Raw genomic sequence first — 26,726 nt, forward strand, 5'->3', positions numbered from 1 at the left:
CTAAAGCCACCTCACTTCAAAACTCCTGGGTACTATTCTTTACACTGTTCTGCATGGAGCCGATCCATTCATAAAACAACAGACCGAGGTGACCAAGCCTTAGCACAGAGATGGAAGGGTCTTGGAACGCTGACTATGATTTTTAAGAAGGCATTAATCTTCACTCCACTTGGCTTCAACTTCTCGTCTAGGTCATTTGTAAAACCTCAATAATGATGGGTTTATACTAATACTCAGATGTAGTATTTTGTCATTGTTGGAGGCACTGGGGATTGAACCCAGAGCCTTATAAATGTTAGACAAGCATTTTATCACTGAGCTGTATGCTCAGCCCTCATATAAGCATTTAGTCAGTTATGCTAAACCTCCTGAGAGGAACGACTGGCCCATTATGCATCTTCTGGACTAAATGCCTCACTCTGTGATAGGGGGAAGAGGGTAACTGTTGACTGAACTGTTTTGCTGCTTCGAGCATTATTCGGCAGGGACAGCTGTCACAATTAATGGTTTTGTGGGTGATTACCAAAATAATGTAATGGTCAAGTTCTGAGGTATGAATATAATCAATCATGCATATATTTTGGCATGTGTCCCCAACAAACGGAGGTTTCTTGATGGGTTGGAATGAGAAAATGAAAAGGAGAGATTATGTGTAACCAAGATGCGAGCTTGTTAAAGAGAGAGCTCTTGGGTTGGGGATTTAGCTCAGTGGTAGAGCGCTTGCCTAGCAAATGCAAGGCCCTGGGTTTGGTCCCTAACTCCGAAAAATAGAAAAGAGAGAGAGAGAGAGAGAGAGAGAGAGAGAGAGAGAGAGAGAGAGAGAGAGAGAGCTCTTTAACAGAGAGAGATGAGAGAGCTCTCAACTGCCGAACTTGGGGGGTTGTGAGAAAGAACTACTGTATGGAAGAGCAGTGGTGGTGTGGGCAATGCATTAATGTCATCATTAGAAGCCACCAGGAGCAGCCAGAGCAAGGACCTCAGTCAGAGTTGATTGTGCACCCCCAGAAGATGTTAGGTAACACTTGTAAACCTTCCAGACTTGCGTAAACCGAGACTGAATGCTAAAACCACGTACAGGGTCCTACAATGAACTGAGCAGCTCACGGTGACAAGAATTACCCAATTCGACATCTTCAGAGTTTAGAGTTGGAGTGAAGAACACCCTACACGTACTGTTAGGAAGGGGTAAGTCCTCCCCACAGTGGCTACTACATAAGGCTGCACACGCCCAGAATGTCGTCATAACTTACAAGGCTAGTTGCCATTGAGGGTCCAGATAGAAGGTCAGCGGCTCAATCCTGTCATTTTTAGCAAAGTGTAAGCGCTTGGGTAAGAAGTGTTTCAGATAAGGCCGGAAGTGCTGGTTTGTTTCCCGGCACTGACAGAGCAAAAGGCAAACAAAATGGAACCATTATTCTTACATCATCTGGGGCATAAATATCTCGAAAACCCCTTAACTTCAGGTAGACTTGACTCACAAACATTTTACCAGCCTGACTGGAAGACACAGGTACAGCTAGGAAACTAATACTTCTTATTGTTGTGGAATTTGAGTGGTCACTGGAACCTTTACTGGGAATTATAATGACTACTGAGCAAAAGACCAGGGATTCTAAGAGTGTCACTGGGTTACAGTGGGGTTACAATTAATGTCCTTATTTCACATGCCTGTTAAATGCAGCTATACAAAATTCTTCAATACTTAAACTGTATAAAATATGAAACATATGTATATACATATATATAATATGTCCTCTACAAAATGCCCGCAACATTACGTCTGTCTGTCCGTACTCAAAATATGTCATATACAATATGTCACAAATCCATATAAACATGCATTTCCTTGCATATATATACAAACTAGGACAAAGATATATTTTTAAAATAGATATTTAGTATAAACCAAATCAAAACCAAGATGCAGCACAGTAGGACACCATGACCTACATTATACATATATAATTTTATATATATATATATGTATATATATATATATGACTAAGAATAGCAATAACTAAATAATGAAAAGTTAAGATACTCACAGAAAGATTTTTTGCAAGGGCTTCATAGTTAACTGAAGGGACAAACAAAAGAATTAAAAGCTAATGATTAAAAGTGCAGACAACACGAGATGCCCAGCATTGTACTGTTACACTCAGACTTACCAGTGCAATATCACAGTGCAGTTTTCTCTCACTTTTTTGAAACAGACTCTCAAAGACTGGCCTCAAACTCGCTGTGTAGTGAGGATGTCTTGGAACTTCTAATCCTCCTACCCACAACTCTGGGACTGCAGGCATGTGCCATTACACCCAATTTCTGTGGTACTGGGGGTCAAACGCAGGGTTTCCTGCAAGCTAAGCAAGTTCTCTGTGGAAGGAGCTACACCCGCAGCCCCAAAGCTGATTCCTAACAGCTCACTGTTACGTCAGTGCATGACCACTAAAAAGAGCAGACAAGTCCTTAGGTACCACTCTGTCCCGATGGCCAAGACACAGTGTAACACTGCTGTATAAAAGGGAAACTAATATTGTCTATCAACCATCCATCTGTGTAACCGTATGCTTGCCCGCTCATCCACCTGACTTTTCAGCGGCTGGTCCACCCATGCAGATCTAGCACACCTTCTCTGCATAATAATAAAAATATGTGTTTCTGATACATTACAGAAAGTACTTAGGAAGACGTGTTCCGAACTTAGCAAGCTGTCTCTGAAGAGAAGAAATGAGCTGTGGTGTAGAGAAGGAGATGGAATTTTCAAATGAAACAGACACAAAGGGGAAGGAGGGTAGATTAGTGTAGACGCTGGATCTAAGCGGGGAGTTCATTAGACTGTCTGGTGTAGTTTGTGCTACATACCCGCAACTCTCTAGCTTTCTAAAAGTCCCTTTAGTTCTGTGTTTAGTTACATACATTTGAGAAAATTACCTACACAAAAAAATCCATACATCTGTATACAGATAGATTGAGACACAGCTTTTGCTTTAATTTGGGAGATCTGGAGTCCTGACAGGAACAATGTGGCTAAGGCCGAACCACATGCCAAACACCACTCAGTTTGTAGTCAACCTCGACCACCCTGTGCCAAATGTCACCCAGGAATGTCACTCGACACACTCCAACAGGTTATTAGCCAGGCACCGTGTGCCTCAGAATCTGTGAAAAATGTTTCCAGGGCCTTCCTTTGGATACTGCCATTCTCAGATGGCCACATCCCTACAAAGTCACGCAGTCTTTGTGTGTAACTCACATGATCTCCTGTGTGTTTTAACTCATCCCTGAATTACTATAATGCCCAACGAAAAGGAAGTGAGCTGCAGCTGACTATAAAACTCTATTATTTGGAGGATAATTTGGTGGCAAAATATTCAACCATCTCTACAGAAATTTACTTCATTGCAGAACCCAAACTTAACCCAGTTTTGAAAATTCAGACACATTTATATTCCCATCGCACAACGATATCAAAACTGATTATATCAAAAAGATAAGCAAAGATGGAAATCAGAAAAGGGCCATGGAGATCAGAGACAATCATGATGTGAGCTTGGTGTGCAAAGAAACCAACTTAAAAACGTCTTGGTGGTTTGAGTTCCAATGTGGTTGAAAAAGAAGATGAAATCGCTAGTCTCCCTCTCTGTAAAAGGTGCTATTGCTTTGGGAAATTGTTTCTTAGTAAAGAAATTGGTTGCGTACGGCATGAATAATTTCTGCTGCGTCCCTCTTCGTAACAATAATATTCTAAAATGGTGGTTATTGTAATGGAATGCCATTATTTAATGTTTAAAAATAGAGTTGAAATGTTCTCATGAACAGTGTATAAAATTTAATAAGTAGACTATATACTGTAATATGAAATTATATTAAGATCATCAAATAGTGTCTGGTCCGAAAATATATAGTTGGTGAATGGTTACCCTATCTTCCCTCCAATGATGGTCCATACAGAACATGTGTGGAGACTTCATCATGCTTTCCTATGGCTGACATGTATGGATGTATGGATACATTCTCTCTAGTGATATCTCAAGTTAGCACACAGCTTCACTCACACGAATAGTATGTCTCCGGAACCTCGGTGGGTCTCAATCGAGCAGCAGGTCCATACACAACCTTGACATTGTTCACATCCCCCAGGTACTTATTCAGGTACACGTACTTCTTACAACTGCCTTGTTCCATGCCTGGAAGAATTAAATCACAAGCCATGTTGTAGTGTGACTAAAGAAAATAACACGTAAAGCATAATTTCTTTCACTTCCAGAATCAGTTGTTGTCTCTTTTTTTTATTATTATTATTGAGAAACTCATCACATACACCAGGCTGCCCTTGAGCTCACAGAGATCTGCCCGCCTCGGCCACCTGACGCCTCCAGGATTTAACCAATTATCTAGACACACAGAATTTGGTACTCATATTAGTTGATCTTCTGATAAGACACAAACTTTCAGCTAGGTGTATATTTTCTCTATATTTCTTTTTAAAATGTTTATTAGTTTATGTATGCAAGTGTGCATGTGCCCACATGAGTGTGCATTTCTACATACATATATGCACACATACATATGTGTGTGTATGAATGTGTGTGTGTGTCATATATACATATGACATGTGTGCAGGTACCCACAGAGGATACAGATCCCTGGAACTGGAGTTACATGTGTTATGAGCCTCCTGATGTGGGTGCTGTAAACTGAACCAGGTCCTCTGTAAGAGAAGTTAGCGCTTTAATCATTGGGCCAATTCTCCAGCCTTTCCACACTTTTCCTATTTCTTCATTCCCAAATTTGGCATTAACTGAAGGTTCCTTCTCCCTGGGGCCTTACGCAATCACCACATGGGCATAGCCGGACATCACTTGTCTTTCCACAAGTGAAGAGGGAGATTTATCTCAAAATGCCTCCTGTTAAACTGGAGTATACCCCTGACGTGGGAGACCCCTGTGGTATACTGTGGTAGGACTGTTTCCTAAGTCAGCATCCCACAACTGTTTCTGAAGCAAAAACAAGCGATATTAACAAACAGAGCCAGAAAGCGCCAATTACTACTTCCGTGTATGGATGGCGCTGTGCACAAGTGTGTGCACAAGAAATAACTTAAAGCTCTTAGACAGTGAACTGTATTGTGAGAAACTAAAATAAAAGCAGTGTGCACCACCTTCGAAGTCAGATTTATCATGCTAAAACGAATTGAAGAGATATTTAAGAACGTGTCCCAGTGAAAGCTAAACTGTAGGTACCCGAATTTAATGCTGGAGATTATTTTCAGCACTTTCAATTCTGGTGTAGGATTTTCTCAAATCAGAGAAAAGGTCAGATAGGTTATGGCTGGTGACGTTCACATGTTTCTTTAATTTTATGCTATACTTGCATTTTGTATTTAATGTATTTTTCCTAAAACCTACCCATAAAAAACCACATTTCAAAGCAAAAAGCTTTATCTACAACATTCAGTAAAAATATTGAAATGGGATTCAATCGAGCCATTTAAAAAAAAAAAAAAGACACACTGTTTAATCACAGAGTGAACGCGTGAACTCAGATTACCGTGATCTGAAATGAGGATGAGGTTCAGGCATTTATCCAAGCCCAGGTCCTTCAGGCCATCCATCAGCATGCCAATTATGTGGTCAACCTTCTGCAGGGCCTTGATGACCTAGGAACGGCAAGCAAGCAACTGTGTATGATGCACTTTATGCTAAAGTTATTTCTACATAAATAACCATGGTCTACTGAAAGTGAGGGAGGGGGGAGGGAGGGGGAAGGAGGGAGGGAGGGGGAAGGAGGGAGGGAGAGAGGGAGAGAGGGGGAAGGAGGGAGAAGGAGGGAGGGAGAGGGGGAAGGAGGGAGGGAAAGAGGGAGGGAGGGAAGGGGCTATTGAGGCATTGATAAATTATGATATGTACACATTAGACTAATACAGGTCAGGATCATAAAACATCTACCAATAATTAGGAGTCAAATGATCCAGATTGTATATTTACTCAACTCTACACTCTGGGGGTACCATTACCTAGTCCCTCCCTGAGATTCGAGTATCAAACTCAGACTAGACGCAGTTAAACCAAAATAACACTCACTCAAGTCTGCAGTGCCTGGGCAGACGCCAATGCCTTCCTAATTAGCATTTCATTTCTCACTGTCAACTTCCACTTAATCATTTAGATGGTCGCTGTATGAGCACAAGGTTTCCTGATCTTCACAGGGGTTAGAATTAATCCACAAATGCTTTGTGTAGTGCTCTTTACTTAAAGAAAACCTTACAACTCTCAGGAGTGGAATTCCCTCACGAAACCCATCTGTCTTATACATTGATAGTCCAAGGCTACGGAAGGGTTAAGAGTTTGGGTAAGCTGCTTTCTGGCATTTTCTTTTCCTCGTGCATTATAAAGCCATACAAAGAAAGTCTTGCCTATATTCTCTGTACTATATCATCACTTACAGCTTCACGTTACCTCACATTAATAAAAGGTAGGATCCTTCAATACGACCCTGTGCTCACAGGAAGACAGCCAAGAGACATGGATCTAAGTTTTAAGTATTAAAGTGGGTTTCAGGTGCCAGTAATACTAAAAGAGTTGAATTTAGGTGATGAATACGACTTGGAAAGTCGTGGGCTTCATCCAGAACAAGAACACATTAGAAAAGAAGCAGGAAAATGAGCAAATCAGACGGGGTTGCCTGGATCTTAATTATATGACCTTGGCATGGGTCTTACACACCAGTGAACTAATACAAATTAATAAGTAAAATAAGGGTTGGTAATTTAGCTCAGTAGTAGAGCACTTGCCCAGCAAGTGTAAGACCCTGGGTTCAATCCTCACCTCTGAGGGGGAAAAAAAATAAGTAAAATAATGAAAATCGCACCAGCTGCCCAGTCGATTGTTTAAACCATAGCAATAATCATGAGAAGAGTTTCTCTAGTCCTACTGAGATAGCCAGTCTGGTCACGCTTCATCAAAACCCTGCCTCTAGCAAGGAGCAGGTCTGCTTTGCTGACGACAGAGTCAGAGTTCTGTACAGTGGAGCTTCGATCTGCCATGGAGCTACCGGACACACATCTGGATAGAAAAACTACAAGGGACAGAAACAGACCTGGCTGAGGACTAACAGGTCCCTCTTTTGTCTGACAGGAAAGCAACACAGAATAGTATCTGCTCTTTCAAAGGGTTCAAGTCCATGCCAGGCACAGGGCAGAAAAACAAGAAAAGATGGTCTCCTCAGATGTTTAATTCAAGTGTGTGTATGTGTGTGTGCTTGTGGGGAGGGGGTGCCTAGTCCCTTTGGTTACATTTAGCAATCATCTTGCATTGACACCAAGGAGCACAGACATGGCTACCCAAAACAGAGCTCACAGTAGACATAGCAGACCAAGCTTCCATCTGGACAAGTGGTAAAGAATCCTAAAGACTCATAAACTATACAGCCTCCATGACCTGGGCAGGGAATTAGTAGGAATGTGGGGTAAAGATTTAACTACTAAGGAAGGCAGTGGGTTTGTAGTCTGTCCTGGACTCAAAGGAGGAGAGAGATAATAGACCTGACAACACTTCTTTATCTTATGTCCAACGGGATTCCCAAGCCCTTAGTTTCTATTTCTAGTCATATCTCAGGCCATTGGGAAGAATTCACGTATCAGAAGAAAATAGAACAGGGATACAAGGAGGAAGAAGTTCAAGTCGCCTTGGGAGCTGATGCTCTATACACCATGGCATGGTGATGTGAACTCAGAAAGCGGGAAGTGTCGCTTTAAGCTATGGTGACTATGGCCAGGAACTGGCTATGTTTCTAAAAGATGGCAGGTTGAACAAGACACATTATGATCTTGACTCCATAGGTGACTGGTTCCCATCTCTAGTGTCACCGTAACTAACACAAATAATTATTGACTGCCTGGTTTTTCACTTTTGATAGCGTCTTTCATGCTTTCAAGTCTCAGCTCTGTCAGAAGCATGGCTCAGAGGCAGGAGAGTGTCTCCTAACAAGAATAAGAAGAGGATGGTTCCACAGAAACTTGGAGTCTTGGGTACTGAAAGACTTCTCACAGAGCTCTCGGGTTTGAAGGCAAAGAGAGGATATGAAGGTTAGAGAGAGAGGACGTAAGATTCAGAGTTGAAGACACAATTTAATACAACAGTTTAATAGAGCACTGTAAAAAAAAAAATGTAAGCAAAAACCAGTTCTCTCAGCTCTTGTTTTGTTTAAATTGTTCTCTCTGGTGACCTAGAATTTTATGTGACGTCCTTCCCAAAAACCATAACATCTTACTTTCCAGAAGTCACGGTACCTTACAGAATGTTCTTGAAGTCCACTGCAAGAATACTAAGTTTAACGAAGTGATTATTATTAAGAGTGAACTTACCTCACTGCTTACTGGTCCGTGTGAATGCCCTGAAGAATCTGGTTCTTCTAAATACAGAGTGTAAAAGTGTGGTCTAAATCAAACAGTATCAAAATGTAATATTTTACGAACACATTGAAAAACAGAGTGGAAAGAATAATTCAACAGTTGATCCTGTTTTAAAATCCTACAGCACTGGGGTGATGATGTCCCTAAAAGGCTACAGCCCTGGGGTGGCGTCCCTAAAACTCCAAGGAGCTGTTTACAAGCTTGGGGCTCTTCGGAACGCAGCTGTGACTGTTCACCAGTTTCTTTGGATGTAAGTCATCGGGGCGAACAAGAGATTTGTTATGGTCTGTATAGAAGCACGTGGTGTCTATAAAACAAAGCGGCCTTTGTGCCGGAAACCGTCCACATACCTTTCATAGCTAGGGAGCTGTAGCCACTCAAGAACAGCTAAAATCCTTTCTTCAAATGGTACTGACCTAAAATCGAGGAGAAGCAAATTAAGCCAAATCTGCAATAACTCTATGTCAAATATAAACATTTTTTCTTATTGGAAATAGTAGGGATCTTTGAGCAAGCAGAGGCACCTGCTGCATTTGAAATTTTTGAGATTTATTTGCCATTCTATAATTCCAATATCAGGAAACTGATGCAGAACTGTAGTTTGAGGTCTATAAAGAAAGGCCCTGCCCTAGACTCCCCACCCTATGACACACACACAAAGAAGGTGTTATTTTCAAACTTAAATTTGCTTTTCTAATGAAGACCAGCGTTTAACTTTATACAAATAAAGGTGATAGGCCTTAAAAAATTATTTCTTGTCTTCTTTTGAGGTATTATACATTCAGTTAAGAACAGCCACTGTCACATGAAGAACTGGTGTCTCAGAGGGACTTGGTCACTGGTGACTGGAAAACAGACACAGTGACAACACTCTATAGTCCTCCAGGCAACTTTCCTTTGATGAAATTAATTCTGCCTCCTCTGGCCACTGGGTTTTGTTAACATAGTCCTTCCAAAGCCTGCTCACCCCATATATATCAGCTGTGCCCTTTACTACATCTAGGCTGCCCCTCACGGATCTGTGGGCTCCCCTAGGCTAGCGGGACGCACCTTGGATCTCACAGAGCACTCCATCCATGAAATAAAACCATGGTGAGCAGCTGAGACAGGAACAGACCACACACTCTCCTTCCGTCAGCCCCACAGAACACACAGTACCATGAATTGACCAAGAAAGGACTGTCCTTAACTCGTCTGGCATTTGTGACCATTTTTGACATTCTATATATCATATAGCCCTTTGATCATAAATTTCAAAAGTACCACAGAAACTACTTTGGTAGTTTTGCTAAAGTCAATGGAAGAAAATCCTCCCTAAAATGTCCATATGATTTTGAAAATCAACCAGAGAGGCCATCTTCATAGGCCCTCATGTTAGAGAGTAAATATATTGAAGGAACTTAGAAATTGAAATACAGAACACAGCAATCTTCTTTTAAACAATGTTCCAGACTCCACCATGATGTAGCTCCTAGCTATGCACTCTTCATGTTGTGTCCCCCATGCCGGAGCTCCTGCTGATGGATTCTTGAGTGCACCCCTCTTTTTCTTCTCTTGTTATCTTACTTTCTAGAGTTAAAATACACAGCTCCCCTGTGCTCAGAACTGTTCCCACTGTGACCTCTCTGTGTCTCTCTGTCTTTCTCTCTCTCCCTCCCTTTCTTGTTCTTTCCCTCTCTCCTTCCTTCCTTCTGTACTGTTTTTCATTTGTCTTATTGGAAACAGAGTTCTGATTATGAAACTCCGGATAGCCTTGCATTCACATTAACTGGCCTTGATTCCACTCTGCCGTCTAAGCTTGCCTGAAACTCACGACCGTCCTGCCTCAGTACCTTGCTCCATGAATTACAGCCCTACACCAACACGCCCAAGATTACCTCATTAGAGACAAAACCACTACTCAGAGATCAGAACACTTTCTGTGATCTATAAGCTGGCTGATTTTACTTTCTACTCAGCACCATCTAAAACTCTCTAAAGAAGTTCTTATTCAGAAGATCTTTAGTTTAGAGTGTCTTTCGAGTGTTGGAACTCGGGACTGAGTGAAAGGAAGGGTAAAGAAAAATAGAAGTTGTACTACGTTTCAAAATCTAGGGGAAGTTCACCTACGCGTACCCATTATACACTTTGTAGATATCTGGCAGAATCCCATCAATTTCCACGTCTGATCCTGGCCAGAAGTATGTACCAGACCTGACCTCCTGATGATTAGCGGTCACCCAGATCTGGAAAAGAGAATGGAAGGAAGTTAGATGGTAAAGATATCAACCTCTAAGGAGATGGAACGATATGAACACGTTCTTCTTCAGTGACAGTGTTTTCAAAGTCCAGCAGTTAGGCTACCTTAATCATGTATATGAGGTATGCTAGCAAACCATGGTAGTTAACATTTATATCCCCTTAGCATTACTTGACATTATTGTTAAAAATTAATTGTTTAGGAAGCTGAAAATATGAAGAACACTAATTTGATCGCTCTGTAGTATGTACCCACATCAAATTATTACACTATGCACTATAAACATGTAAGGTAAATAATAAGTAATAAAAACTCTCATGCCAAACAACTAGAACTTGAGGAGAGAAGGCTCAGGTTGGGAGAAAGAGAACTTTGGTACAACCCAAGTCTATCTCTAAAGTAAACTGTGCAATCGCACATACATACATACATACATACATACATACATACATACAAACATACATATGAGACTGTCAACAGCTGCCTGCACTCCACAAGAAAGATAATACAGCTTGCCAGATTCCTACAGAATCATTTCACTTTTCTCTGATTAAAATAAGTATGAATAAAAACTATTTTAGTAGCCACAACAAACAGCTTACCGGCTGTCCTTTGTACCACAGAGGGTTGAATTTCTCTTTACTTTTAAGCGAGAAAGAAGCGTTCATTTTAGGATCATACATCTTGTTGTCAATTATGCCATGGGATTCTGGATAAAGTCCCTAAGGAAAGATCAAGTGCAGGTTATAGCTTACACTCCAAAACAAATCATCTCATCCTCTTCTGAAGTCGAATTACTCCCTTGCACAGTGCTCCAGCTACGTCTTCCCGGTACAATCACAGAATGCTCGGAATGCCTACTCACTGTGACGATGCTGTAATGATTGGGAAACGTCTTGGTAGGGTACACAGGCCTCATGTTCTTAGTGTACGTTCCACAGTTTTCTAGACAGAGAACAAAACAGCAGAAATTGTTATTAGGCGTATCCCATTAAGTAATTATCCCAGAACACAGAACAAACAACCAGATCGAAATTCAGCATGAGTCAAAAGTAACACGACTGCTAGGAATTTATTAACAAGGAAATAAAGTGTTATTTATTTCTCTTTCCTTCCCTTGCTTCTGTGCAACCCAATCTGGCATCGAGTTTGGTACACAGCAAAGGAGAAGCTAACCTTGGAGCCTCCTGCCTCCACCTCCCCAGTGCTATGATTACAGTCGTCCACCATTATGCCAGGTTTATACAGTCCTGGGGACTGAACCTGGGGCTTCATGCATGCCGGGCAAGCCCTTTACCATTGAGCCTCAACTACAGACCTTAGATTCTTTGTTAGAAAAACAATAAGTTAAGTGACTAAGTCACATAAGCAGTTTTCCTCCAATCACCAGCAGTCTGAATAGATGGACAGATGTGGTAACACGACGCTTAGTACTTAGTGTTCAAATAACTAAAGACCAGTAACCATAAGGAAAAGTGGCTGCACTCCCAGCTAAATCCAAAAATGAAGACGAAGACACAGTAGTTAAAGTGGCATTGTCCCTGGCTATACAGCACAAACAAACCACCCACAGATGAACTTCTTAGTTACTTTAAAAACAAAAGACATGTGGAGGGGAACAGAGGAGTCAGATGCTGTTGACTTCCTTCTGGTCTAGCCCCTTGTCTCACTCCTCCCCACTGTCTACTCTTGGGGGAGGAACATACACTTGATGACCCCAGCACTTGAAATGCATTATCTAAACATGGTTCCCAGATTGGTACGTGTCTGCCTATAGATGAGCTTTCTAAGGGCTCTGAGTCATCAGACACAAAGCTCTAACACTCCCAGTCACCCAATGCTGTAGTTTGGCTAAGCCTTGATTGGGTTTACATGTTACACATGGGTGCGGACAGCTCCTTAACTTTGAGTTCAGGGACCATGCCTCAGGAAGGGACAGAGGGCTGACTAATACCTCTCCAAGTCCACAGGCCTGATTGATGCCAAGTGACTAGTGAAAACGTTACCTTCCAAGCAGACATTAAAAGTGGAAAATTTTAAATCACCACAGCGTAATGATACATATATGCACTTACTGGGAGTAATTTTAAGGTTTTAAACAACATAGTGTATTTGTCTAGGAGATATTTTAGAATTCCAGAAGAATGCTAACATGACTGCGTATCTACTTCTATTTCAGGAACATAGAACAAGACAGCAACTGCCAAGCACTAACAACTAACGAAGTCTAACGGTTGTCACATCCATTCATGCTCTTCCCACTTCCAGTAATTACTAAACTTAAACTGACTTACTAAAATTAAGACTTAAAGCTTCAGCTGTGATATGAAGAAGAGAGTATCCTATCTCATTTTTGGAGAATAGCCATTCAATGAGAGCTTTAATTAAGATGAAGTTGAAGGTGAGCATGGCTGGACACGCCTATAACCTTAGTACTTGGGTAGTTGGGCCAGGAAGATCAGGAATTCAAGGCTATCTTTACCTACATGGCAAGTCTAAGGCTAGCCTAGGTTACATAAAATATTGTCTCAAGAAATAAAACACAAAATTGAATGGCTATTCAGTTTGACCCAAATGATGACAGAAGCTAATAGTCTACAAGAGTTGTATATTAGTTTCCAAAATGGTCGACCTTTGCAATTCCATTTTAACATGAAAACTCAGGAAGTAAGTAAATATTTTTCCAAAATTGTCAAGAAGAATAAATATTAGTGGCCACAGTCCAGGGTTCAGATACAAGGACAACCGATTGAACTAGAAGTATTTTGGGGGCGGTTTCCAAGATCTACAGTATCAACACTAGTGGTCTCACAAGTCCACTGCTTTGCAATGGAGAAGCTTGGTAAAACAGTCAGAGGCTTAGCAGTACTTTTCCAAAAACATCCCCCCTCCCTCATCCATCTCCGAAGTCGTGACCCTTCAGTACTCAACTCTGAAGTTACTCACTCAGCTTGCTAATGACAGGAAGAAGTCCACCCCAAGTGTGCAAATATTCAGCTCTGAATCCATCCAAAGAAAACAAGAGAGTAGGGGGTGATTCAAACCTGGTAAAGAGTGAAAGAAAACTGTGTAAAGAGACAAAAGGAGAAAACATCCAATGAAGATGCCTCTCCCTGGCTCCGCCCTCTCCCTGACTCTGCCCTCTCCCTAACTCTGCCCTCTCCCTGGCTCCACCCTCTCCCTGACTCCACCCTTTCACTGACTCTGCCCCTCCCTGGCTCCACCCTCCCTGACTCCACCTTTCACTGACTCTGCCCCTCCCTGGCTCCACCCTCCCTGGCTCCACCCTCCTTGACTCCACCCTTTCACTGACTCTGCCCTCTCCCTGGCTCCACCCTCTCCCTGGCTCCACTCCTGGCCACGCCCTCTCCCTGACTCCACCCTCTCCCTGGCTCCACCCTCTCCCTGGCTCCACCCTCTCCCTGGCTCCACCCCTAATGAAGGTTTCTCAATGAGGTCAGCCTGCTACCGAGGTAATCTGAAAAGTCAGCAAGTACACAAGAGAACGTCCTCCGCACATTTATATTCGTAGACATACTTTATCAAGGAGTAATTCACATGCATGTATCATCAATAATATCTATAAAGGATCCATGCTGTTTTGAGCTCCAACAGAGAAACTTCAATCACAGTTCCTGCCATTCCAAAATTTTGGTCAAATGATACTGTCATATTATAAGGTTTTTATACTTACTAAGAAACTAAATTTGACAAATAAACTACATCTTCTCCACTAATTCTTTTTCTGAACAAACCTCTGTCCCTCCTTCAGCAGAGTGCCTCATTGGCTTCGTGGCTTTCCTTTTATATGCTGAGGATCAAGCCCAGGTGTGTCCTCACTAAGGCTAGGCATGCGCTCTGCCCATCAGCTGCCTCCCTGGCCATATTTAATATTTAAGTTCAATATATTTCAAAGAGATAAGTACATGGTGCAGAAGCTCGAGAGACACAGTGTTCATATATTTAAACAATGAAGTGCCCAAGAATGTTGAAACATGAGTTCACAGAGAGACACAGAAGGTTTGTACCACAGAAAGCCCAACAGGACATCAAACACTGTATCAGGTATACTCTGCAAAAGAGAATGGCTAGCCCTGGATTAAAAGAAAAAAGCCCATGGCTCAGAAACTGAGTCACGGCAGTTTTGCTTGAGGATGGTGGAAAGCTCCATTACTAGATAAGTAAATAACAGAACACATTTCTCGCAATTCCTCGGAACTTTAGAATCTCAAAACATCCAGACCCAAAAGCAGCCACACCAAAGGAAGAATCTTGCTATACAATTTTCAGTAACAACTCTTGATAGCCTAGTCCTCCTGGGCGATTGTAAACCAACCGTGTGTAGTCTCTCAGTCACTGCACAGAACTATGTCAATCAACCAAAGCCATAAAGTCTGGGTCAGTGGAACACCGGGTAAAGACACTGACATAAAGTTTCCCAAAATAACATGCTCCAAATTATGACAGGAGTTCTATTTTCCAGTAAAGATTTTACGTTGCATTTTAGAGCAATGATTAACATTTTAAAAGAAAAATTTAGCAAGTCTAAAATTTTAGTTCTCTTGGCATTTAGAAAACAGTTTACAGAGGAATCCCCACCCCGCCCCCAAAAAAACCCCTTTCTTCTGATGAAATTATTTAGTTTAGGCTTAGTTTTTGTTGTCGTTACTACTGTTTCAAATTTTAAAAAAAGGTTGTATGATAAAACCAATTACATAATAAACAAAATAAGATAAAAATACAGGTTTAAAGTATTTTAAAGTCTGAAAGACATTATTTTAAACTGGTTTAAAAAATATGTATTTCTGCCAGGTGGTGGTGGCACATGCCTTTAATCCCCACACTAAAAAGGCAGAGGTAGGCAGATCTCTAGCAGAGTTATAGCCTAGCCTGGTCTACAGAGGGAATTCCAGGACAGCCAGGGCTACACAGAGAAACCCTGTCTCAAAATAAAATAAATAAATAAATAAATAATTTGACATAAACAGTTCAAAAAAGAACACAGATGAATTACAAAAGTCAGGTAATTCCCTCTCATAAATGTGTTATATATGCCAAAACTGCATACCAATGCAAAAAAAAAAAGAATTTTTAAGAGCTATATTTTGCTACAAGTTCAACACTAGAAACTCCAAACTAGAGTCAAGATGTTTTCTCCCATAGAAGGCTACAACCTCATCACCCACACTCACTGACAACAGCCACTGTTACTCATGGTATGTCTCTTTCTACTGGCTTCCAGAGTGACGTCGTACCACAGTAAACACGCTCTGGTGAAGGCAAATGTTTAATTAGCCAGTGATTTATTACTATTTCTCATCTTAATTTAGAAAGAGAAAGAAATGACCCTTCTCAAAAAGGGGAAAATATGTGTCTGGGGACATGAGCTTACTCTGCTGGACACTGCGGTGCATCGATGGTTTCGCAGGCTTCTTCTACCCAACTCTTCTTTTCTGGAATATTTTCAAAAAAATAAATAAATAAATAAATTGAGCCCACTCGATAATGGCAGGAATGCAGTGTTTTTCAGACAGAAGAGCATAGATCCCCAAAGCAAAACAAACAGACATCACGAGGCACTGACGTTAGAAAAAGACCACGAATATAGAGTTACTCTGTTTCCAAAATAAGTTAACAGAAGAAAACGAAATGCAGAACTGCAAGATGCAAATATACTAACTATTCATTGCCCTGTGTCTGCATATCCTGCACCCACGGATTCAACCAACTGTGGATGAAAAATATTTATTTGTTTGAATTGCATCTGTATGGAACATTATATTTTCATTTCCTGAGTGGTGTTGGACACCAATTGTTTACATAACTCCTGAATTTCATGGGCGCTGTGAGTAATTGCAAGGCATTTAAGGTATGTGTGAAGGTAGGCACAGGTTATGTGCAAACACTATGTGACTTAAAATAGAAGGGAATTAGCACTGGTGGGCTGAAGTGTCCTCACAGGTTATTCAGCTTGTCTCCATGAAATACAAGGGCAACTATCCCGTCTTTGTAAGAACTGAGATATCATTCCTGCTTTCTAAATCTTAGTGTTTTCAGCCAGAATGTATAGCCTGTCCCCGCCTCTCTACACAATTGGTACTTTGGCGGCTTAGCTCCCTCCCATTTAGACTCAGGTTCTGTTAGAGATTTCAAGACGCCTCGTAATCGTTGAGCAAAACATTACAGCACTGTTGGTACCCTTCAGAGTAATTTCCCATCTCCAGCCATTCCACCCTGAATGTGCCTGGTCTCATCAAACCAGCCCTTGCTACATGACCAAGACTGTGCTTCTTTATTACAAGGAAACCTTGGCCAGAACTGGAACAGGATCCTTACTCAAGTACAGTATTAAGTATGCAGGCACCATCAAAACAGCATGGGGAGGATGGAAGGGGAAAAAAAAGAATAGAAAAATGGCTTTAGGTAAAACAAGGTCAACCGTGTATGGATAGTAACTAGCCAGATGGCATCATGCGTTCTTAGTTCATGCACACATTAGAACCATCCTGTAATAAAAGTTTTACGAGTCTCTTTCAGCAAATGTAATTGGCCCATCAACACAACCACTACTGTAGTAACGGTGAACACAGCCGCTCCCAGAAAAGACAATGCTGATGCAACCCCACCCCACCCCTAAAGGTCCTGGAGGATGCCAGGCTCCAGGAGAGCCCAGTGTAGGGAAGCTGACCTTGGCACACTGAACTGTAGTTGATGCAACAGTCATTGTGGGCTTTGCAGTCGTCCGCACAGGAGCACACAAATCTGGACAGCCTCTTCTCGCCGCACCTGAACTTGTTGCAAGTCCATATATGTGCTGGAAACCAACATCAGACAAACAAACTCAGGGCTCAAGTTCAACACTTCCCGTGAAACCAACCCCATCTTGGACAAGAGGATAAGAGACAACAACTGATTTTATAACTGAGTCCTGCGATTCCGCTTCTGCTCACCCTTTCTGAACAGTAAACATGCAGGCGCCCACAGATAATATTTCACTAGAAACCCGGGATCTCATTGCTTTTAAACTGGGCGCACCGTCGTTATTGTACAATCATACAAAACCCCTGGCTTCCCCCAGCAGCCATTTTCAGGGTTCTCAAAGTCTAATCTAGAACTATGCATACTAGTAAACAACTGTAACTCTAGTCTTCAAGAAGCAGAGGCAGGGGAATGGCAATTTGGAGACCAGCCAAGGCTACAGAACGAGACTCTTGTGTCAGAAAAAGAAAACAAAACAAAACAAAACAAAACAAAAAAAACTATATTTGACTCCTATCTCAATTTTTTCTGTTTCAATGGTTTTATTTTTAAAATGTTCAGTAAATAGGCAAGGATTCTTTCTTTAGTAGATCCATAATGGAAACACTCACATTCTTTTAAGACTGCATTTAAAAAAAATTAAACCACAAAGTTTTGGCACACATTAAACACATACGCAGTTTTGTTAGCCACAAAGCATTTAACAAAGATGAAGTGAAGATTTTTCTTTAAGTGTTGAAAGGGAAAGGCTACAGTGGAAAACATGTACACTCTAAAATAGAAAAGAAAAAAAAAACTAAGTTGGGTATGGTGAAGATATGCCTTTGAGCGCTGGACTCGGGCGGAGGCAGGTGAATCTCTGTGAGTTCAACTGTAGCCTGGTCTACATAGCAAGTTCCAGGATGACCAGCGATACATACTGAGAGACCTTGTTTCAATAAATGAATGGATGGATGGATGGATGGATGGATGGATGGATGGATGGATGGATGGATGGATGGATAGATGGATGGAAGGATGGATGGATGGATGGATAGATGGATGATGTCTAGAAAAAACATTGAGTTAATCCAACCTAGACAAGAAGATGCACAGCTTCCTGGCGATCCTTTCCTGACGTCAGTGACCCTGCCCCTTCCGGTGACTGCACCCTTCCCCGTAACCCCGCCCCTTCTCCCATCATACTTGGTTCCACACAGGTCTCCTGGAAATCCAGACAGCAGTTCCCAAGGCTGACACAGGCAGCATCACAGCGACAATTGCTGAACGTCCTTTCAAAGCAGCGGCCTTTGCAACTTTTCACTGAAAATTGTGAATAAGTCAATCACAAAATTACAAAACATTCACCAGCTAAAGGCACACCTGAGTCAAGACGCCACCACCATGGAGTGTAACTCACATCTGTCGCTAAGAAACCAGGCATTTTTACAAAGATCAACTAGAGTGAGGAAACTGACTTTCCTAGAACCTATCGGAGGAAGGGGGCGGGGCGTATAACCACAGTAACTGCTGTGGCTTCATAAACATCTGGCAACTGTTAAAAGAGTGCACGCTACCCCGAACTCAGCTATTAAAATAGCTATTTTTCAATTTCTTTGATGCGAGGCGAATTAGTTCATTTTATGAACAAATGCACAGGTAATACAAAGCCCACCTATTGCTCTAGGGTATCCTAACCGGACAGCTAAAATTGGCATATTTCAAACAATCACTAAACATTAGATGAATAACAATATAATAGCAGAATAGTTCAGCAGGACAAAAATGTATTCAATTTTGAAAACCGAATCACTGACACCCTGCCATATGGGGTACAGGGGAAGACACTTCCCAATCAAGAGAATGACCAGTGGTTTGCTTTCTTTATCTATATGGTGGGTTTTCCGTGCTGTGTAGAACACGCTCTTGATACCAGAGAAACACAATTAGAAGTGTGATGATTTCGTTACTACTTTGAAACTACATGGAAGAAATATTTAAAACTCTCTTGAGATTCTGGTTTCTTAGGGATGCTAACTGGTCTCCTAGTAACCTCCAGAGCTGCTTTGGTGACCAACTCCTTGGGGCTTAGAGGCACCTCTGAGGGTCATGTCTTCATGGGTTGTTTTGGTTGGGGTGGGGGTATTGTTTTTCTGGTCACAGATTTTATTCCATATTTTAATATAAAAAATTGTAAACAAACAAACAAACAAAACACTTTGTATGGCCAAAACAAGATAGGGCCTCAGGAAGAATGCTTAAACTAGCATCGAACTTAAGAAATCGTCAACATCTGGGGAGCATGCGCAGGACTTGGAGATTACAGTTACCTCAGTCATATTGTAATTACACACGCATGCACATACATATGCATACAGATGTGAGTGTGCACATATGCACATACAGAGAAATGCACACAGACACGCACACACACAGAAGCACATAGGCACACAGACACACACACACAGCACACACAGAAGCACATAGGCACACAGACACACACACACAGAGAAGCACATAGGCACACAGACACACAGACACACACACACACACACACACACACACACACACACACACACACGGAGCCTCGCAGTATTCATTACCTTCTTTGGCACAGCTTGGTTTCAACCCAAAGATACAACCAAGAATAGTTGTTAGCACGCATACTGACAAAACCTGTAAGGAGAGAAAAAGACCGTTAGGGTCTTCTGAAATCCTCCTATTGCCCCAACTCCATTCCTTCCAGTGCTTCTAACTTTGTGAGTGAAGGTGTTTCTGGATGTGGCAGCTGATCACAGGATCACGGGGATACGCTCACTTTTTGAACATTTCAAACTGCACACTTGTGATTTAAGTCCTATTCTGAGATAAACGTCAATTGGCAACTTCCTCAGTCATCCAAAGTTAATGGAATGAAGGAAACACTTGGCTAACACAAAGGAATTAGCATGAAAGAAAGCTGTAATCCTTCAAAGAAGAAAATCTATGAAGAGGCTCTACTTCCTACAGCCGTCTAGAACATTCCAGGCCTCTTTTACCTGTTAACTCACAAACCTAACCCTAACAGAGCACCCTCAGATGCACCGTGCCTAGTCATGGGGTTGACCACTGGGCCGCAACACCACCATGAACTGTCAGTGTGAGCTGAGGGTTAGCTCATAAGTTCTAAGCCTCTGCTTGTTCATCTGTAAAAGTAGAGAACTAGACTGCACCAATCTCTCAGGATCCTTCCAGGCGTTCTGTTTCCTCACCCTCTCCCTCCCCATGATCCCTGCCTTTAATATTTAAAATGAAGTAGACTGAGCTTGAAACCCCTAACACCATTAACAAGTTTTGAGGGTCAGGAGACAGAGGGAAATAATACACAGAACAATCTCCCGCCCACCTTTTTCAAGTCAGCATTTCCTTCAAAGCACCCTGAAATGTCAGCTCACAGGGCATTCACAGAGAAAGGACTGTGCACAAAAGTGGTGACCGAGGGAAGAGTAAGAGCTACCTCCAGGAGCTTGGGAGCGTGCGAGGGAAGGTGAAGACAAAAACAGCAGACATTTACACAGCACTCTCCCTGACCTGTGCCTTCACTTTCCAACTAGAATTCCCACAGTCAAACATCATCAGAAAAATATTAAAAGGAAAATCGCAGAAATAACGATGTCTTTTAAATCGTACACTATTCTGAGTAGTCATACAATTTGTCATTGTGCTGTCTCTCCGTGGACATATACCATATATATCCCCTGACACAGTACTGTAGTGCTTGCATTCAAGGAACCCATGATAGCAGCCCAAGGCCATGAGCCAGAGCCTCCAGTATGCACCTCGCTCTGCCTCAACACAAGCAAGACCAGGACAGTATGGTAGGTATTTTGAGAAGAATCAAACTCCTGTAACTTTTATGGCACTCTTTTGCCATGCCTGTTTTTATTGTTTTGATGTTATTTTATTAGTTTTAATGTAAGTATGTGCCTAATTTTTAAATTTTTCGGTGGATGAATAGAGAGAAAAATATGAGATAGATAGACTGAAATGCAGATAATACATATACATAGATATAAATATAACTGTATTGATGGATAGATATAGAATCCGGTACTACCCCAGTTTCAGTTCTCCACTGATGTATTCCACATACTTGTATATACTGTATGTCTCGTTTTGTATATGTATAGCCTATTATTATTATTATTATTATTATTATTATTACAGAACTATTAGCATATCCATAAAAATAAGGCATTATCAGAGGAAGACGTGAGTGGTAACTACATAAGGTCAAACGAACAGAGTGAAGTTATCAGAAAAGGGCGCTGATGGAATTCTCCGGAACTGTTCATTCGGTGACATACATGCATGCTGCTACAGAAAGGCAGTCAGCGTGCCTCTATTCAAAGCATCAAAACCTCTTTTGCTGTAGGCTATCCATCTAGAGGGTGAGCTAGCAGAACCACTAGTCTATATTTCACGCACTAACACCAAACACTAGAGCAGTAGAGAACGAATGTCTGCTTTGTAGAATTCGTCTAGAGCAGTTTGGACTTGTGTGCCTGCTCCCCTCCCATCCCTTACATAACTTACAATATGAAATAAAGATCGATTCTGCGCTGTGAGGAGTCGTTTTCCTTCCTAAGTTCACACTGCTATCCCACTGTGACCCCTCACTAAAGACTTTACTGTCGATTCTCCTAGGGCTCCCCATTCTTATTGGCACAGCCACTCTCCTCATATAAGCCCATGACGCAGCCTCCACTCCATTCCTCCGCCTTCCTGTCTTCATCCACCAAACTGTGACAATGTCAACAGTTCCACAGAGGCCACACCCTCCCAAACTCCATTTATATTTTGTTCGAATTTCAATTCCAGCACTATCATTTTTTTGTTCATTTCTCCACTTGCTTTATCAATCAACTGCCTTTTCAATTGCCCACCGTTACAGACTGTCACATAAGCATAACCCTGGTCACTAAGGAGGCAGCACAAACACACGTTGCCGTCTATGTGTGAACTGACCGACAGGTACCTGCCGACCAATCACTGACAGGCTCTAAAATATATAATAGGACTGGCTACTGGTAATCTGCATCTGTGATTCTCTGCCCACTACTGGGCTAGCAACAAAGTTAGTATGTCATGCAATTACTCGATGTTACTATACCTAAATTTCAAACCGTGTTGTTGGCAAGCCAGTGTTAGCTAATTAAGCCGAGGCGAGTGAAATTGTACGTATCAGAGAGCCAGGAAAGCAGCACTGCCTATACAGTAACAGGCGGGCAACGATTATCTGAGCGCAGTTACTTCAAAACTGTACTCGACACACAAAAGAACAGAACAGGAAAACTGGTTCAAAACGTCACGTTCTTTTCTCTACTGGGGAAGCATCTCCAGGAGTTAGGCTCAGGGAGAGATGTGACAGAAGACTGAGCAAAATAAAAAAATCAAATAAAAGTAAAAGACCCACTCATATGCCAAGAGCCTGGGTGATGGGAAGGCAGAAGCAGCTCAAAGTCAGCCAAGCCAGGAGCACTACTTGGAGTGAGGGAGTCGTGGCAGAGCTCTGGCGGTAAAGGCAGGGATGAGGACCACCACGTGATCGGGAACAGACCCGGAAAGACTCTCAGGTTCCCGCAGCCCAGCTTGACCTATGTAGATCACAATGGGCCTAACTTGGCATGAAAGTCTAGAAATGGGGCGGAGCCTGGCTGAAAACTTGGCACAGCCTGGGAACTGGGAAGGGAGAATCAACAAAGCAGAAGAAACACAGACTTGGGAGTCAAAGCGTGGGTGGAACAGCTAAGTAGGATCAAACAGACTTGAGCCCTTGTGTGGGAGAAATGGAGGGAAAAGAACGGGGTGGAAAGAGTCGATTGTGAGCGACCATTTAAACTGTGCCCATTGGTTTAACCATTTAACAGGTAACCGTGCATACGTGACGCCCTGCCCGCTTATCAACTACCGGAAAGTACACAGTTCTCTTTTAGTGATTAGCTCTTCATTGTCAAAAATTAAGTTCCTTGTATTTACATTTTATAATGTGCAACACAGAATTAAACTGTGTATGCATAACATCAAAAATTCTTCATGTATCCTTATATCCACACAAAAAAATTGTTTTGTGGTGTCTGTTATTCTATTGTAGCACACCTAGTCAAGATCATTTTAGTGGGAAATTTCCCTGGAGCGTTTTCAGAACTGTGAACTCTGACTCACAATTTTTCTTCTCAGCATAGATTAATCTGAGGTCAAAGTTCACTGGGCACTTATTTTAATATCTTTTATTATGTGTATGAATGTATCACTCACAGTATGTATATGCACCCTGCTGCCCACAGGGACCAGAAGATGACACCAGATTCCTCAAGTTAAAAATGGTTGTGAGGACCATGTGGATGCTGGGAACTGAGCCAGGTCTAACCCCTCAACAACCTCTGTTCACCTCTGAAACGATTTAGACACTTTTATATTTTGATATTTTTTCCATCTATAATTTGAATAAGTCAATTTATATTTTGATAGTTTCTTGAAAATTATAGAAAAAAATTTCCAGAAATCTGAGACACATGAGGTTAAAAAAAAAATCAAAGTTTTGCCTCTATATTAAAGGATATTTACTTTTTAGCTTCCTGCTTGTTTAATAGTAATCCTTAACTAAATCATTACGTTTTTCTTTGACATTAACCGAGAGAGAAAAAAAAAACAGACATTTTCACAAACCTTGTTTTTCTCACAGATTCCTTCAAACACACTAGCATTAATTTTATATTACATTTACCTATAATGTAGTGTCTGTGTGTGGTATGTGTGTGTGTGTGTGTATGTGTGTGTGTATGTGTGTGTATGTGTGTGTGTATGTGTGTGTATATGTATGTGTGTGTGTGTGTGTGTGTGTGTGTGTGTGTGTGTATGTGTGTGTGTATGTATGTGTGTGTGTGTATGTGTGTGTGTGTGTGTGTGTGTGTGTGTGTGTGTGTGTGTGTGTGTGTGTGTGTGTGTGTGTGTGTGTGTGTGTGTGTGTGTATGTGTGTGTGTGTGTGTGTGTGTGTGTGTATGTGTGTGTGTGTGTGTGTGTGTGTGTGTGTGTGTGTATGTGTGTGTGTGTGTGTGTGTATGTGTGTGTGTGTGTGTGTGTATATGTGTGTGTATGTGTGTGTGTGTGTATGTGTGTATGTGTATGTGTGTTGTGGGTGTGTGTATGTGTGTGTCTGTATATGTGTGTTGTGGGTGTGTGTATGTGTGTGTCTGTGTATGTCTGTGTGTGTATGTGTGTGTATGTATGTGTATGTGTATGTGTGTGTATGTGTATATGTGTGTATGTATGTGTGTGTATGTGTGTGTATATGTATGTGTGTGTGTATGTGTATGTATATGTGTGTGTGTGTGTGTGTGTGTGTGTGTGTGTGTGTATGTGTGTGTGTGTGTGTGTGTGTGTGTGTATGTGTGTGTGTGTGTGTGTGTGTGTGTGTGTGTGTGTGTGTGTGTGTGTGTGTGTGTGTGTGTGTGTGTGTGTGTGTGTGTGTGTGTGTGTGTACACTCCCACATGTGGGTCAGTTCTCATCTTTAACATGTGGATTCTGAGAATGGAACCCAGCTCTTTAAGCTAGCTACCAAGTGCCTGCCCACACTGGGCTGTCTTGCCAGCTTCACATTAGCATGATTTTAGTTTTCATTATTCTTTTTGTAATCAAGTCTTCACCAAGATGTGAATGCCTACTTGTGTGTAGTCCCTGCACTGACCAGGACAGAGCAGCCCTGGCAGGTCCATGGCCAGGACAGCAATGGAAGCAACTCTGAGTTTATGAAGAGGTAAAATGTGGGGCAGTGTGGGATGATGTCACAGGTGAGGCAGGCACAAGATAGGAGGAGGCCTGTCATTGGACGAGAAGGAAGGATGGGCGGGAGAAAAGTTTGAAGGCAGAGGAGGAGACTGGAACGGAAAGGAGGAAGAGAGAGGAGGGACAGGGAGAGAAGCTGGGGCAGGACAATATGGCAGGTGACGTTAAGATTCCACGCTGTACCTTTACAGGTTGTTACGAATGTTCTTAAGGGATGGATGTGTACAGGGCTTTGTATGTTTTGGTGGGCAATTATATCTTATTAACTGGGCCAAAGGTTATTGTGTTGTGTGTTCTTTCATGTAGCGATTTAAGTGTAAGAAAGTGTGCAGCGACTGGTCTGGGCCGCCACAGAGTTGGGATGTGTGTTTCTGGAATGGAAACCTTGCCTTGGGAACTAGATAGGTAGAGAGATTGCTGACGGCTCAGAGAGAGGCCTTCGGCAGTGTGATATGGGATGGAGCAGAGCGGGTGAGACACTTTGCTGACTGAGATGAAGACATCTAGCAGATATCTCGGGGCACTGCAGTGCCAGACCTAAAGTGGGTAAAAAGACAACATTTTATTTTTTCTATTTTTACAACAACAGGGCAATGGGCATTGAAATGAATTAACACAACAGAATCTGACAAGAGCTACAGCAGAAAATTGTAAAAGATGCTAACATGCTGGTAGCCCTGTGGAGAGCCAAAAGGAGAGGTAACAAGGCCACAAAAAATAATTGGAGGGGAAAAGTAATTTCCTTCTCTATCAACGAGCAAGTGTTTACCTTGTCTGCGGTGTGTGATGAGACGAGGTTCAACGGAGAAGCACAAAGACCAAGCAAACAGAAGGCACTGTAGTGAAATCCTTAATCTCTGAGCAACGGTCTAGCGAGAACAGCACCGGAAGGAGCCTCACATCAATGAGAAAGACACGAACTAGCAAGGAGCGACCTCACCATTGACCAATAGAACCACAGTACACGCCACGGGGTCTCCAGAAGCCCCGTGCAGGTATAAATCTGAGAAAATAACACCTGTAACTTCCACAGCATATCCTGATGCTTTCTAGACTTTTAGATTAAGTCACTTAATCCTCCCCAGAGCACTCTCAGGGTGATTATGATGATTACACTGGTTTACGGAAACTGGACTACGAAGACTTGAATAATTCACCAAGGACCACGGCGTTTAATGTAAAAGTGGCAGGACGAACTCAGTAAGGAGTTGGACACAGGTTTTATGGAGGAGACGCTGTAGAAATAACACAAATGGATTGTTCTAGAAACTTCTAGAAAAGTCTTTCGGCAGCATGCTGAAAGGCTGTGGTATGAGTCTGCATCGTCTCATACCAAGACGAGGTCTTGGCTTGTCTGCTTCCCTTTGGAAGGACACTGCTCTTTGCTCATCTGGATCAGTCTCCTCCTTAGGTTACAGGAACCCAGACCTCAGGCTTGGGTTTGTTTATTTGCCTGTCTCTGACTGACTGTGAGCTCCAGGCAGCTATAGACATGTTTATTTACTTCTGT

At 42.0% G+C, this 26,726-nt stretch overlaps 1 protein-coding gene across 1 annotated transcript in view; it reads right to left on the reverse strand.

Moving 5' to 3' along the window:
- Enpp1 (ectonucleotide pyrophosphatase/phosphodiesterase 1) overlaps positions 1 to 26,726 on the reverse strand; it is a 64,322-nt gene that overhangs the window by 15,331 nt on the left and 22,265 nt on the right. Inside the window, exons 2-15 of the mRNA XM_032894897.1 lie at positions 19,994 to 20,066; positions 18,597 to 18,713; positions 17,341 to 17,466; positions 16,045 to 16,105; positions 13,599 to 13,696; positions 11,518 to 11,597; positions 11,255 to 11,374; positions 10,529 to 10,638; positions 8,764 to 8,829; positions 8,366 to 8,438; positions 5,551 to 5,659; positions 4,056 to 4,187; positions 2,046 to 2,077; positions 1,251 to 1,378 (exon numbers count right to left, since the gene is read on the reverse strand). Of these exons, the coding sequence (XP_032750788.1) occupies positions 1,251 to 1,378; positions 2,046 to 2,077; positions 4,056 to 4,187; positions 5,551 to 5,659; positions 8,366 to 8,438; positions 8,764 to 8,829; positions 10,529 to 10,638; positions 11,255 to 11,374; positions 11,518 to 11,597; positions 13,599 to 13,696; positions 16,045 to 16,105; positions 17,341 to 17,466; positions 18,597 to 18,713; positions 19,994 to 20,066 (1,325 nt within the window). The remainder of the gene's footprint in view (positions 1 to 1,250; positions 1,379 to 2,045; positions 2,078 to 4,055; positions 4,188 to 5,550; positions 5,660 to 8,365; positions 8,439 to 8,763; positions 8,830 to 10,528; positions 10,639 to 11,254; positions 11,375 to 11,517; positions 11,598 to 13,598; positions 13,697 to 16,044; positions 16,106 to 17,340; positions 17,467 to 18,596; positions 18,714 to 19,993; positions 20,067 to 26,726) is intronic.

Source organism: Rattus rattus, chromosome 2 (genome assembly GCF_011064425.1).
Source record: "Rattus rattus isolate New Zealand chromosome 2, Rrattus_CSIRO_v1, whole genome shotgun sequence".
In the NCBI taxonomy this organism is placed as follows: Eukaryota; Metazoa; Chordata; class Mammalia; order Rodentia; family Muridae; genus Rattus; species Rattus rattus.